Here is a 13,280-nt window from a genome sequence, read left to right on the forward strand (position 1 = left end):
TCAAGCCCGATGGAAGGAAATGAACGTTATTTGAACTGTTAACCCAAAGCAGGCAGTAAAAGCCTCTATTCAGACCCATCAATAGCGGTGTTTGAGTAAAGGACATGAAGTGTCGCATGTGTCAGGATGGACGCGTGCCTCGGTCCACGTGCGTCATTTCTCCAGAGAATAAAAAAATCTATAAAAGCTCGCAAGTGAGCCTTTCAGAGGAAGTTTCCTGTTTCTTTTTTTTTTTAAAATAATAATAATAATAATAAATTATAACACGACGACAATGTCATGAGTAGAATGCTTAAGACTGCGCTTTTGGTTGAAATCCAAACATGGTCTTCAAAAGGACTGAATAAGCCAGGAAACTCATATCCACATACCACCAGAAAACCAAATCAAAGCCCATTTCCAATGCCTACGCATATAAAACCCGTGTCAGATGTTAGTCATTAACACTCTTCTGAAAACAAGGGGCATAATAAGCTGTTTTCGTCTACTTTTCTTTTCAGCACACAGCGAAGCGCTGATCGAGGAGCACGTCCAAGCAGGTGCTCGCAAGATGGACCGGAAAATCCATAAACCGTCTTCCTTAGCACCTGAGCGGTTTAACATTTCATTCTCCCGTGACAAAGTGCCCCGACTCATCGGGAAGCCTCTGGGAGTGACGTGATCCAACGACACATAATTAATAAAAAATATTTTTGCACAGTCTGTGTGGGAAAATGTTCTTGTGATATAGAAATACTTCGTCTTACTTTGAAGACCAGAGAGGAAAAATGGCTTGGCAATGAATAGACACTGGATGGAAAATAACAACAATAGTAGCGCAGGCAAAATGAAACGGAAAATAACACTAGCTGTAACCATGAGGAGTTTCGGTTGGTTGTGTCGGGTGCAGCAATTCGAGTTGCATTTGTTGCATTAGAGATTCTGAGTTGCATTTGTTAAACATCTTTCATCGACTTACTACATTAACCACAATGCCATTCACCTACCGGCTAACAGTGGCACCAGTGGGATTTAGCCCAATTTTCATGCTAATTTCGCTGACTAGCCGAGCCAAGTCTGCGGTACCTCAGCGCAGCTCAGTTTAAATACGTTCTGCAATGCATACTGGAACTTTCTGATTAAAATGTTCGTCCCAACGTCGCCACTACTTCTACGCTGGATTGAACAACGCTGGAAAACGACGAGTTAGAAAAGAAGTCCTCGCGCTTTTGTTTTACGATCAAACAGAAAAAATTAAGCACTGGATTTAACTTTTTTTTTTTTTTTTGACTAAAGATGTAGAGCAGAAGATGTTAAAATGGGCAACGGTTCAAATCAGTGGTGAAGGGATGACTGACGCGGTACGCTCGGGTGGTGTGTTGGGGTACGGCGTGAGGGAGGTGCAGTCTTCAGCACATTCACAGGAGAGGAAAGAAGTCATTATCATGGACGGAGGAGATAACACTGCTTCACGCACCTTAAGCTCCATATTACGTTCCCCAGCACCCAACGCCGCTCTTTGCCAGACCAATTTTCTCTCGTCTAATTGGTCCGTGTTGCTCTCCCACTCCGTTGGGGTCTTGCTGCCAAGCTGAAAACACTATCTGTCTGTCACCACCTGCTCAGTGTGTTAATGGAGCATGGCTGTGCTGATTACTAAAAGCTTGCCAAGCCCACTTCGTTTGAATTCATTCATGACGACGCAGGGTGTTAAATTAAGAAAGGGCTGGTCCGTTAGCTCCTTATCTCCGTCAAGTCCCCACGTTCCCAAAAATGTTCTCAGGGACTAAAATCCCAATATATACTACTCCCTAACCTCATAACATGCGAGCGCGGAACCTAAATTCAGCCAGGACAAAATTCTGAAATTCAGTGTAGGCTTGGTTTTGCAGGCCAGACCTCTATTAAACATGGCCAAGAAACGTAGTATGCAAGTAACTGTTTCAAACAAGATTCTAAAAAAAAAAAAATAGAAGGTCAAACCCAGATACAGGACCATGTCACTGATGTAGCCCAGTGTGCCAGATTGCAGCCAACCTTCAAGATTCTAAAGCCTGTGGTCAGAAAAAGTGTATAGATCCAATGAAGTACGGGTGGACATCTGAGGCCTAGCCACTCGGCCCCCTGGCACCTGCTCCAGTTTCAGTGCGTGGTAGCGGAGCATGTGGGACCTTGCACCTCCTGAAGGTCGTTTGAAGCTTTGAGGGTACATTTGCTCAGGCTACGGTTTGACAGAAGATCCCTGAAGCAGGAGATTTGATTAGGGTTGACGTGATACATCCAGCTACCTTCCTTAGGTCCTCTCATGATGGCAGAGAGGTTGTTGTTTGTACCAGAGTTGAGGAAATGGGTCAGGTTTTGGCCTGACCAAGAACCCCAATTATCGGGGAACCAAAAGCAAACCTTCGCCCTCTGATCCGATCAAAAATCAGCCAGGACAGATTTCGTCCTCTGGCCCGTCTTTTGAAAAGACAGCTGGGTTACCTTTTGCTGAGTAAAATTAGACGGTTAGTCTATAATCAGGATTCTACCTCGATAATGAACTCCTACCTTCATATTTAGGGTCAACTAATCTCGAGACATATGCAACAAAAGAACATCCATAACCTTTACGTCAAATGATTCCTCTTTGCAAATAGGTCTGGACTGAAATGACAGAATTTGGTAAACAAGTCTACCGATTACCCTGTTGTGTCATGGTAAGGTTTCAAATGAGAATTGATTTTTATTATTCTTTTTTTTAATAGCACAGTAGTAATATTTACAGCCAAGTGGTGCTATAACTACTTAAGTAATTAACTTGACATATCCTCACATCGTTACTGCAAGTTAGGCAGATATAAAGACACTAAGATTTAGCAATGACTGGAACGTGGTTCTCCATCCAAAACCGGAGTAAATGTTGGCCGGCCAAAACTCGGGCTCTGACACAAAGTTGGAACGTCTCCTTCGTTTTTATGACTTTGCCTTGAGAAAACTTTTCAAGTGTGAGCAAACTTATCCAGATGTTCTGTTAAAAGGAATTCAGTCGATACCCTCAATCACAACAAGAGGAACACAAATCAAATCGTGAAACAGGGATGTTTGCTGCTTGTCAAAAAGCCCTGCTTCATTTCCATCGCTCACATCCGTGACTTTTTTTTTTTTTTTTTTTTGTCCTGCAACTTATTCCTTCGATTACAGTCGCTATCAGCTGCTGGGCCTTCAAGCTGGATGGATGGTGTATTAGGAACAAGCGGAATGTATGAAATAGGGTATGGATGGGATGGAAAGGGAAACTTCTGGATGCCTAGCAAACACACACACACACACACACACACACACGTACCAGAAAGCTTTTAAATGACTATGTGTGCATATCTAGTGGCTTGGATTCTTGTTGAGTGAGAAATAAGAGCAGCTGCTCAGGGCTTTACATTCAAAACACTTGGTCCTTTCAGGCGGAGCTGGACACGAGTTAGTCAGTGGTGAGGGCATTATAGATTGATTCACAAAAGGGGAAAAAAATGGAGTTGATGGAATGAATGGTTCCTCATTTATACCTGTTGGTTTACTTGAATTTGTAGAGGTTGTTCCTGAAAGAACATGGGAGTAGAGTGCATGGTTCTGGGAAACGTACTGTACAGCAGGGAAACTAAGATCCCCAGCTAGGCTGTTCTACTAGACGCTATGGCTGGAATTTCTGCGGACAATATATTTCAACGACAACAGACTCGACACCTTTAACTTCCTCAGGCTCGGAGCTGCATCCAAGTCTAGCACCTCCTTTCTGCTGAAAACAGTTGAAGTCTAGTGAAGATGAAAACAGGAGATGAAGCAATGTTCTCTCTGAAGTAGTGTAAAGAGGTCATTTCCCCCAAGGAACACTCATAATGCGTACTAGGCTTGCTGCGACGAACGGCGTTCCGGCCTTTTTTACGGTAATAAAAATAATTCGGCTCGGTCGGAGAACGGACGCTCCGGTTAAAAACCGAACGCGTCTGCTCGATTCGGCGTGAGAGAGTCGGCGTCAGCAGGAGTCAGGCTTCGTTTATCACATGACGAGAGCGAGGCGAGCTGACCGACGAGACGATGGCGGAAGATTCCGTTTCAAACGTTCTATGCTTAATGTAAGCGAGTTTGTCACTGTACTGTTTGGTAGTTATTGTGTAAACTACGGCGTAATCTTTCCAGATGCTTCCCAGATCTTCCCCAGGGATGGGAATACCGCCCTCTCACTCACTCCTTCGGCTGAGCCACACATGATTTTATGATGATGCCACTGATCCTGACCCTTTCTGCTCTCCAGACCTGCCTGATCCAAAATGATGCCCTACCTCTAGATGGCGCTCTCATCAACTGGAGGTCACAGCCTGGAGATTGCTGAGGACGGTACCGCTTGAAGTACCATGGAAATAGTTCTGGACCTCAATTCCACGTGGACGTTCTCGCTGTGGATTCTGGGACTACAGTTGCTGCGATGGACTTAGGACTGCAATTACCACATGCAGTTTTACACTGAGGTCGCATGGTAAACCATAACGAACTTCCTTTCATGTTCACACTATCCGTCGTTACCCAGATGAGCCTGCGTTCCCTTCCGAGTCTGGTTCCTCTCAAGGTTTCTTCCTCGTATCATCTTAGGGAGTTTTTCCTCACCACCATCTCGCTCAATAGTGGAAGATATCCAAAGCTTGACTACTGGTATTGTATCAAAAATGGGGATCGGCGCATCCCGAGTTTTTCTCGAAGAACTCCCAGATTTCCCGAATGCAACGTGACGACGAACAAGACGTTATAAATCTGGAGCTGGGGAAGAGGCCGAGGTGGAACAACGCAGGCAGAGGGCAAAGATGTTTCATGAACAAACAAGCAATCAGTGTGTTTAACCTGAGTAACACCAAAGGAATCATCGTGATCTACATCAAAAAGCCAATCAAGTCCAGCAGCCATACTCGTGAGAATACATGTCTATCCCAATAACAGTAAATGGTACATGACCGAGTCCAACGTTATCTGGCAAATTAATGCTGTCTGTCTGCATGTTCAACTTATGAGTAATGGCTGAGGAGGTAAGCCACTGGCTTAAGGAAGAGATCTCATCTAAAGTGGGAAGTTATAATTCAGACCACATTTCAAGGAATACTCAAGGAAGATGGGCCAAAGCTTGGATCTTAAAGAAGCAAAGTTGTTATTGTATGCTGCTGGGGAATGCTGGTTAAATATTTAGTTTGTAAGAACAACCTGTAATAAATTAATAGTTCTTCGCCCAACGTCCGAGCTGCTTTTGGATAAATACGACTGAGGGTCTGGGATCAGAGCTTGGCAGTCATGACCAATACATGTATTCAACTCCACCGCATCCACAATCTGATGGATGGCTATCTGATTACGAGGGTTTTAATTTTACCGTGTATTGCAATAACAGATGGTCACACATTCTGCTCCGTCATTCAGACATCCCCTGTACTGTTCAATGTGACACCTTTGCAAGGTACTGAAAAGGTTCACAGGGACAATATCATCAGCCAAAATCTGTCGGCCGCTACATGGGCGAACGTGGCAGTATGGACGAATAACACGTTGTGCTGATGAGTTCCTTATTCTGTCTTTGTCCATAAAATGCGGGAGTCAAGCCAAGCAGCCAGGAATGCAAGACACCTGGGGACATCGTCTGCTATCTAAATAGAAATAACTTACAGCCATTGACATGGGGTTCTGCTGAGTGTTAAAGCTGAGCTGTTAAGTCCTTCTTAAATAAATAACACGGGAGGGTGAGCCTTTAGCCAAAAAGGTGGTGGAAAGAAAATTTTCAAGCAAAATCGAAAATCCCATCAAGCCGGGTCGTTCCCTGTTCGAGGTGCAACAAGGGAAAAGAATGGAAATAAAACATAAAAACAAACAACAACAAGATGCAAAGTTCAAACTTCTTGTACCTCCTATATACAGTGCCGATATTTACAGCACACCAATATTTAACAAAGATGATTTTTTGTTGTTGTTGTTGTTGATAAACCCGTGCTGTGTTTAATTCTTTGATATCTATGAGAGCATTGAGTATTTTTGTGAAACAAAAGGTTAAACAAGACAATTCTTCACAGCCTTCTTTGCTCATATTTACCAAGGGTGCCAATATTAGTGGAGGGAACTGTACATTCAGGGCACTAGAGCATCGTTTAACATGAATAATGAGGTAATGTAACAAAGTCTGTTGGTATTCCATTGGAGTCCATTAGTTACCTTGTTCTACCTGGTTGCAAAACAAAACACCATGACCTGTCACTCATGGTCGATAGATTAACGATGCTGGCCACATGCAGGCGCTGTCATATACATTTACACTCACTTCAAGTTCCAGAGAGAGAGAGAGAGAGAGAGAGAGAGGTGACAGGGCTTTAAAGGGGAAGGATACAGTTTGGTGCATATGCTCTGCATTTACTCCTTACATTTCTGCTACCAATTAAGCCCACATTTGGCCAAAGCCTTTGTCTTTTAATAACAATAATCCATTTAGACGTTTCAGCTGAACATCAGTTGTGCTATCTTTTTGATGGGAAAACCTTCTGAGACACTCATATGGGACACTAAAAAATTTATGTAAACATAAAAAAAAAAAAAAAAAAATTGGAAAAAAATCTTGCCTTAGGAACACTCTTTCATATTTTCTATCGCAAAATTTCGGTCGCACCAGCTGACAGCTGCGAACGGGTCTTTGAAGAACTACGAGTGCCGAACCCTTCCGCTGTCCATCTGTCAGATCCCTCGAGAGGAGAGGTATCACCTGGTGATCTTCTCCAGGCTTCGGGCACTGAGCAGGGTTCTCAGATTGGGAGATGATAATAGCGCAGAACGACCTCCAGACAGAAAAGAGTGAAGAAGACGCGAGTGTCCGATCAAGTGGTCTGGTTCCGTCCGGGTCACAATTTGAAACCGGTCACAGCTTTTACAGAACCTGATACAGACACTCTTAGTACGTGGACTGTTCTTTATCTGAAACGGGGGATTCAGACGCCAAAGCGTACAAGTTGGATGAAAGAAAAGAAATCTACAGTCTGATTGAGCGTAATTAGCGACCCGAACTATAATTAGCCCGACAGGTTACCTCAATACAGCTCTCTTCAATCAAAACACGTCATAAAATATATATATATTTTTTTTTCCATGAGACGGCTCTTTATCATACATTCCAAAGGGATCTACATGACTTAAAATACAAACACGCACAAGCTTCTACAATCCTTCTGCCAAAAGATTGGCATTTACCCAGTCTGCCTGCAGCTCGGTTACATAAACTGACAGAGTGGACCTGAACCATCGTTCACCCCCCCCCCCCCCCCCCACACAAACCTTTATATTCCCCCAGGTCCAATGAAGTTCACCAGCTCTGGCTCTATAACAGCATACCTTCCACTGCTCTCTAGGTCATGCTCTGAACCGAATACACACCACCAGTCCACCCTCAGGGTGGAACAAAAGGCACAGATCCTCAAACGGCCCCACATCTGCTCTGAGACCAGTACACAACGCAAGTCAACTCTGACCGCAGTCTCTATTCATCCATGTCAGGCCTGAGACTAGGCAGGAGGACACCCAGGCAGCTTATTTACAGAGGAGTGCTTCCGTAACCTCCACCTTCCTGCTTCCTAACACTGCAGAGACCTGGTCAGTGTCACTGCCTGCACTAAACACTGACCCTCTTTAGTCCCGGTCAGGGCATACGCTGACCTCCTGCTCTCGCACGCCAGGATTGGCACGACTGTGGCCAGAACCATTTTACCTCTCGAGACAAATTATTTCCCCTTCAAAACGCGGACGGCCCTCCTACGGCAAGAATCCAAACCGAGTTAACGTCCAGCTGTGAAGCCATAAAAACAAAAGTACTCCAAAACCGCTTCCAATTATCTATGCCAATTACAGAAATCCAGCATGACTTTAGAAACAGTGGACGACTCACGCTTAAGTTTCTGTCCCAGATCTGGATGGTGCCATCCTGGCAGCCCGCGGCGATCAGCTTGCCATCTCGACTGTAGGTGCAGCAGGTAGGGGTGACTCTCTTGCCCTGCATGGATCGAGGCTTGAATACAGACTTGTGCTTCTTTTCGTTGTTCAGGTCCCAGGTACGCACAGTCCTGATAAAAAAAAATAAAATAAATAAATTTTTAAAAAACCAGAGCCCAAAGAGCAGTCACAAAAAGTGGAAATAACCGCACGTGTTCAGCGGTAAATATAGCGGATTTATTTATTTATTTATTTTAAATACGCTTGAAAAACGCTCGTTTGACCGATCAGAAAATTCAACAGCTGTATGCGTGCATCTACGATTGGATGGATGCTATTAGTGTTGGACAAAACTCCGCTACTGTGAGCGCGTTTGTCCAGTTCGGAGTCCATATTGCTGAAATATTCCATCAACAAAGAGGAGTCATAAAAGAAGAGAGAGGAGTAAGACAACGCAGGGGTACGGTAGATCAGCGTTACAGGCATATTCGGAGGTTCCATGAAATTCCAATTTTCTTCTCTACAGCTGCTGAACACATTACAGATGTTAGGGGAGGACAGGAGATGGGGGGAAAAAAAAAAGCAAGAAATAAAAACACAACAGCCACATGCATATCTTTACCATTGGGGAATTTAAGAGAAAGAAGAAAAGAAAGAAAAAAAAAAAAACGAAACGCAATGTAATGCAATAACCAGATAGCAAAGCTTGATGTTTTTGTGCAGGATGCGGACACACCTGATGCGCCTGGCTTACGCAGCGGCCAAAACGCAAAGAAGCAAAAAGGGAAGGGAAGAGAGAAAAAAAAAATCAGCGTTCAAAAGGGAAGGGTAGTGCCAGTTGTGTTCTATTTAGGTCAGACCACTGGAGAGCTTGCCTACTGACATGATGGACAGGGTACACACAGCTACAGCAAAGGCAGATGGGAGGAGCGAACTCTCCGTAGAATGGCTCATTGCTGTCTTTCAGGAGTCAGAGACAGGCTGTTACAGCTATACACACCAATACCTTCGTGCCTTAGTTACAAACGCAAACACAACACTTCATGAGGTCATGGTCTGCTAACAGAAGTGAAGACCTTATAAGGCTTGCTTGTTTTTTTTGGGGAGGGGGGGTTTGCTCACAAAGACAACCTCAGCACTGTCTTCAAATCACTCGAACTTATGGAGGAAAGACGAGACGCATCGGGGGAAAGGGTTGATGGTGACGTCATCAAACCCGTTCAAAGATGAGGCGCACCAAGCAGACAGGACCAGCAGGCTAAGCGTGTCCGAGTACTTCTCCGTCCCGCCGTCTGTTTTACCTACCTCCGATGTCCGAGGGTCATGAACGCACCGTAAACACAACGATCGCCACGGTGGAGGCCAGGACTGGATTCCGGCACACCTACACCTAAACTGACTAGATAAGACACTGAAAAAACACGTCTTTGTGCACAATCAGCACGCGACGTAAAATAAGGACCCATCCTTTCCGTTTCTGAGTTAATGTCGGTGTGTTTTTCGAATTCGCTGTCGTGTTTCTAAATCTGCGATGATGTTTTGGGCCTGTTAAGGTGCGTTGCGCTTACGGGCCACCACAGACGATCCCTGTTTGGTCCCCTAATCAAAAGTTCCATACATATATACATACATACCCTTAATATACCACCAGAATTGTAAAAAAAAAAAAACAGGGGTGGTAATGGCTGACTGTTACTGTGACAGATGGCTCCACCTGTCTCATTTGAGCTGCCTCTGCACTGTTTACATAGGATCCTCCTGCACACGTCACCCTTCCTAGCCAGTAACACAACCTTTCCACGAGCACAAACAGCAAAAGAGTTCAATGGTAAAAGCTCAAGAAGACCAGCTTTAACCTGAGAGGACAAGCGACACAGTGGTCTCACAGACCTGGTCATTTCTTCAGCGCTCAGCAAGTGGTGGATACTAAACTGCAAATGAGGTACTCTTATAATTGTTTATATTATAAAATGGAAGAGAAGCATCTGAAGAACCCGGCTGACATGTAATAAACCCCCCCCCCACCGCACTTTCTGTTTTTAATGTGTTAATTCTAGCCACAATGAGGAGGGAATGTGATAATTGTGATAGCGATACAATCCCAGTCATGTGTGGGCAGTTTACAACCCAACACAGGCTTTCACACATAAACTCGGAGCTATAAGGCGGGCAAAGATGCTATCTTGCCAAAGGCAGGCATTTAGGCCTTGGATACACGAGTGGTTGGAAAAATTCCCCAGATGGAAGGATAAGGACGTCAGTATAAAATAGTGGCTGATCAAAGCAGAAGGACGGGCTGAATGGAGTTGAGAGTTGGGGCCCTGGGAGGTTGGCTATGTGTTGTCACCCTGCTGATTATGAAGAGAAGCTGGCCGTGTTCAATTCTCTCATTCTCTGCACCAAAGGAGATAAGAACGAGGAGGAGGAGGAGGAGGAGGGGGAGGGTGTCAGGCGAACAAATAAGGTTGGGCGAACAGTAGCGATTCTGAAAAGAAAGCCTTTAATCAGAGTGCTAACAAGGTTTCGAGCAACAGCTTGTTAAGGACTTGAATTGAAGCTGGACGCACATCATCAATCCTCTTATTAGTAGTGCTTCCGAAAGCGCGGACTACTGACTTCTCAATCAGATGCTGAAGACCTGGATTGGAATATCTGTGCGGTGGGGGAGTGGGGTTCTCAAGAAGTGTCGCATCAGCCATAAAACCCGAAAAGTCTGAATGGTATGCACGTTATTCGACAAAGGCATGGAACACTTCACCTGTAAAGGGGAGTACGGTTTCAGACTCACTGGACTGTAGACGAACCTGACATGTCTCCCGCCCAATGCCCCAACTTGTTTCTGGAAGTTCACGCTAGTGAAAGGCCCAAATTAGGCCATGGTAAGCTGGAAGAGCATAGAGTTACGTATAGAAAAATGGGTTAGATATTGTGGTGACAACTCTGGTATGCAAAAAGGAAAAAAATGAACAGATAGGAAGTTGTCCCAGAGTTGTCGAAGAGGGTTTTCTTACAACAAAGGAGAGTAAAATGAGACTAAAGAGGCAGGCCACTCACTTAAAGGCAAACTACATGAAGAGAAACATCGGTAAATGGCGCACTTATATCCAAAGCGCTTTACACTGTGTCTCATTCACCCATTCACACACACACTCACACACCAATGGGAGCAGAGCTGCCATGCAAGGTGCTAACTTGCCATCGGGAGCAACTCGGGGCTCAGTGTCTCGCCCAAGGACACTTCGGCACGTGGAGTCATGTGGGGCGGGAATCGAACCTCCAACCCTACGATTACTGGACGACCCGCTCCACCACCTGAGCAAACAGCCGCCCCATCTGCAATGGATCTGCAATGTGAAATGTGTTTTCAATGAAGCTGAATCCTTGGTTTTTTTTTTTGTTTTTTTTTACCCTCCCTATGCCAGTTTAGACGTTCCGATCCAACACCAAATGGGAAGGAAAATTTTTCAGTATAGCGGAATGCCAGCAGGAACGCATGGCGTATCTCCAGAGCTTAGTCCCGGGCCAGATCTCAACACCGACACCCAAGACGATATTCAGGGAATCTGAAGCGATTTTTCTACAGCAGAGGATTCTTGAGCTGGTGCTACAGATGTGAAGTGTAGAGAAGAAATCTGAGAACTGTCTCGCAGAAATCATTCCACAAAGATCTGATTTTACAGCTTGCCTGCAGCATACCGTGGCTGATAAAAGCAGCCCCATGAAAGGAAAAGGCCGAATAAACCCTACTGGAGAGGCTAAACCACATTTATCGCTTTTGGCCGACACCTTTATCCAAAGCGACTTACAGAAGTACTTTGAAGTCTCTATCAATAAATACATCCTGATGCTGGTTCACTAGGTCATGGACTAAGAACACCGTCCGTCTAAAAACTGAAGTCAGGGCGGGACATATCGAGTGGCTCCTCCTCCTTTTTAAACAGCTAATATCGACTGGCCTGGAAAAAGTGCTACATGGCTTTAACGGCGTGTGTTGTACTACATTGTGGACTTCAAAATAGGGGGAGTTGTGGCGAAGTACCAGTGGTCAGGGAATAAGACGTGGCACGTGACCACCTATGTGTCACTTATCATTAGGTACACATCAGCGTACCTTTTATCTTGGCTGACCCACAGCCAACTGGACTAAACAGACATGCTTCACTGAGCTGAGTGCTGTATATAACCTCTGATGCGCTCTTCCCACTTCCCATGTTTAACACCGAGCAGTGTTGTTCTATTCTCTCGGAGATGCTCGGAGTCTGGATGAGCGAGAGTGAGAGTGAGAGTGATGGAAGGGGCAAGAAATACAAGGTAAACGAGTTGATTACAGAACTCCCCCTGAAAAGAGTGCAGCCCCTGTGGTGTTAAACCGACGCCCAGCCAGGAACAGTGAACATCTGCAGCTGCTTTGGCTCGAAACTTCTCACCATTTTCCCACCGCTTCAACAGCCCGCAGCACCGATCAAAACGTACCACGGGACGATTTCCAGAACACGAGGTAAACTGGAAGAAAAACAGCTTCACAATGTGGAACTGGAGGACAGTCTGTAAACATCTGCCAACGCTATTGACTGGTGGACGTTTTCAATAATCTCGGGTTTCTTCGCTTCGGCCCGTCAGGCCCGTTTCGATAACCACGAGATAAACGCTCCGAAGTACACCCTGTCTTGGAATACTGGCTTTCACAGAATACATTTTTTTTTATGGAGTGTGATGTGTTTATATTTATGCAGTGTGATCTAGTTCTCTTTATATTATGGTATTATATTAGCGTAAAAGCAGACTGCTGGTCGTTGGTCAGTCTGTTGAGGTTGTTTTTTTATGCTTCGGGTCCAAGCAGAACACAATACTGACATTTCCACGTTCTAGGATGACACGCGTAGGGTGGAGAGGGCCAAATCTGTGAGTGACCTTTACAGTGAGCCTGATGGAGGACTTTGCCTCACACGTATGTTCGTATGTTCTCCACATGCTTCGAGGGTTTCCTTCAGGTACTCACAGTCCAAAGACATGCGTTGTAGTCTGACTGGCATGTCCAAATCGTCCGTGGTGTGTGAATGTGTGCGCGATTGGTCGGCAACCCGTCCAGGGTGTCCCCCGCCTTGTGCCGAGTTCCCTTGGGACGGCTCCAGGCTCACCACGACCCTGTGCGGCCTAAGCGTTACGGACGATGGACGGATGGTACCAAAATAGGCAATACGGACCCTGAATTGCACCCAGTCAGCGGTAGAGTGGGCTAAAATTGACAGGAAGTGACATCTCAAGACACCGGTGGACTCCTTACCTGGCAGGACTGGGGTTATTATTATATTATAGTATTATAA

General features: G+C 45.2%; 1 protein-coding gene across 4 annotated transcripts in view; it reads right to left on the minus strand.

Annotated features, from left to right (window-relative positions):
- LOC128620227 (WD repeat-containing protein 70) overlaps positions 1 to 13,280 on the minus strand; it is a 38,166-nt gene that overhangs the window by 13,882 nt on the left and 11,004 nt on the right. For all 4 annotated transcript variants that reach the window (XM_053645016.1, XM_053645014.1, XM_053645013.1 and 1 more), the window contains exon 10: positions 7,913 to 8,087. In XM_053645016.1, coding sequence (XP_053500991.1) covers positions 7,913 to 8,087 — 175 coding nt within the window. The remainder of the gene's footprint in view (positions 1 to 7,912; positions 8,088 to 13,280) is intronic.

The sequence above is a fragment of the Ictalurus furcatus genome, chromosome 16 (genome assembly GCF_023375685.1).
Source record: "Ictalurus furcatus strain D&B chromosome 16, Billie_1.0, whole genome shotgun sequence".
Lineage (NCBI taxonomy): Eukaryota > Metazoa > Chordata > Actinopteri > Siluriformes > Ictaluridae > Ictalurus > Ictalurus furcatus.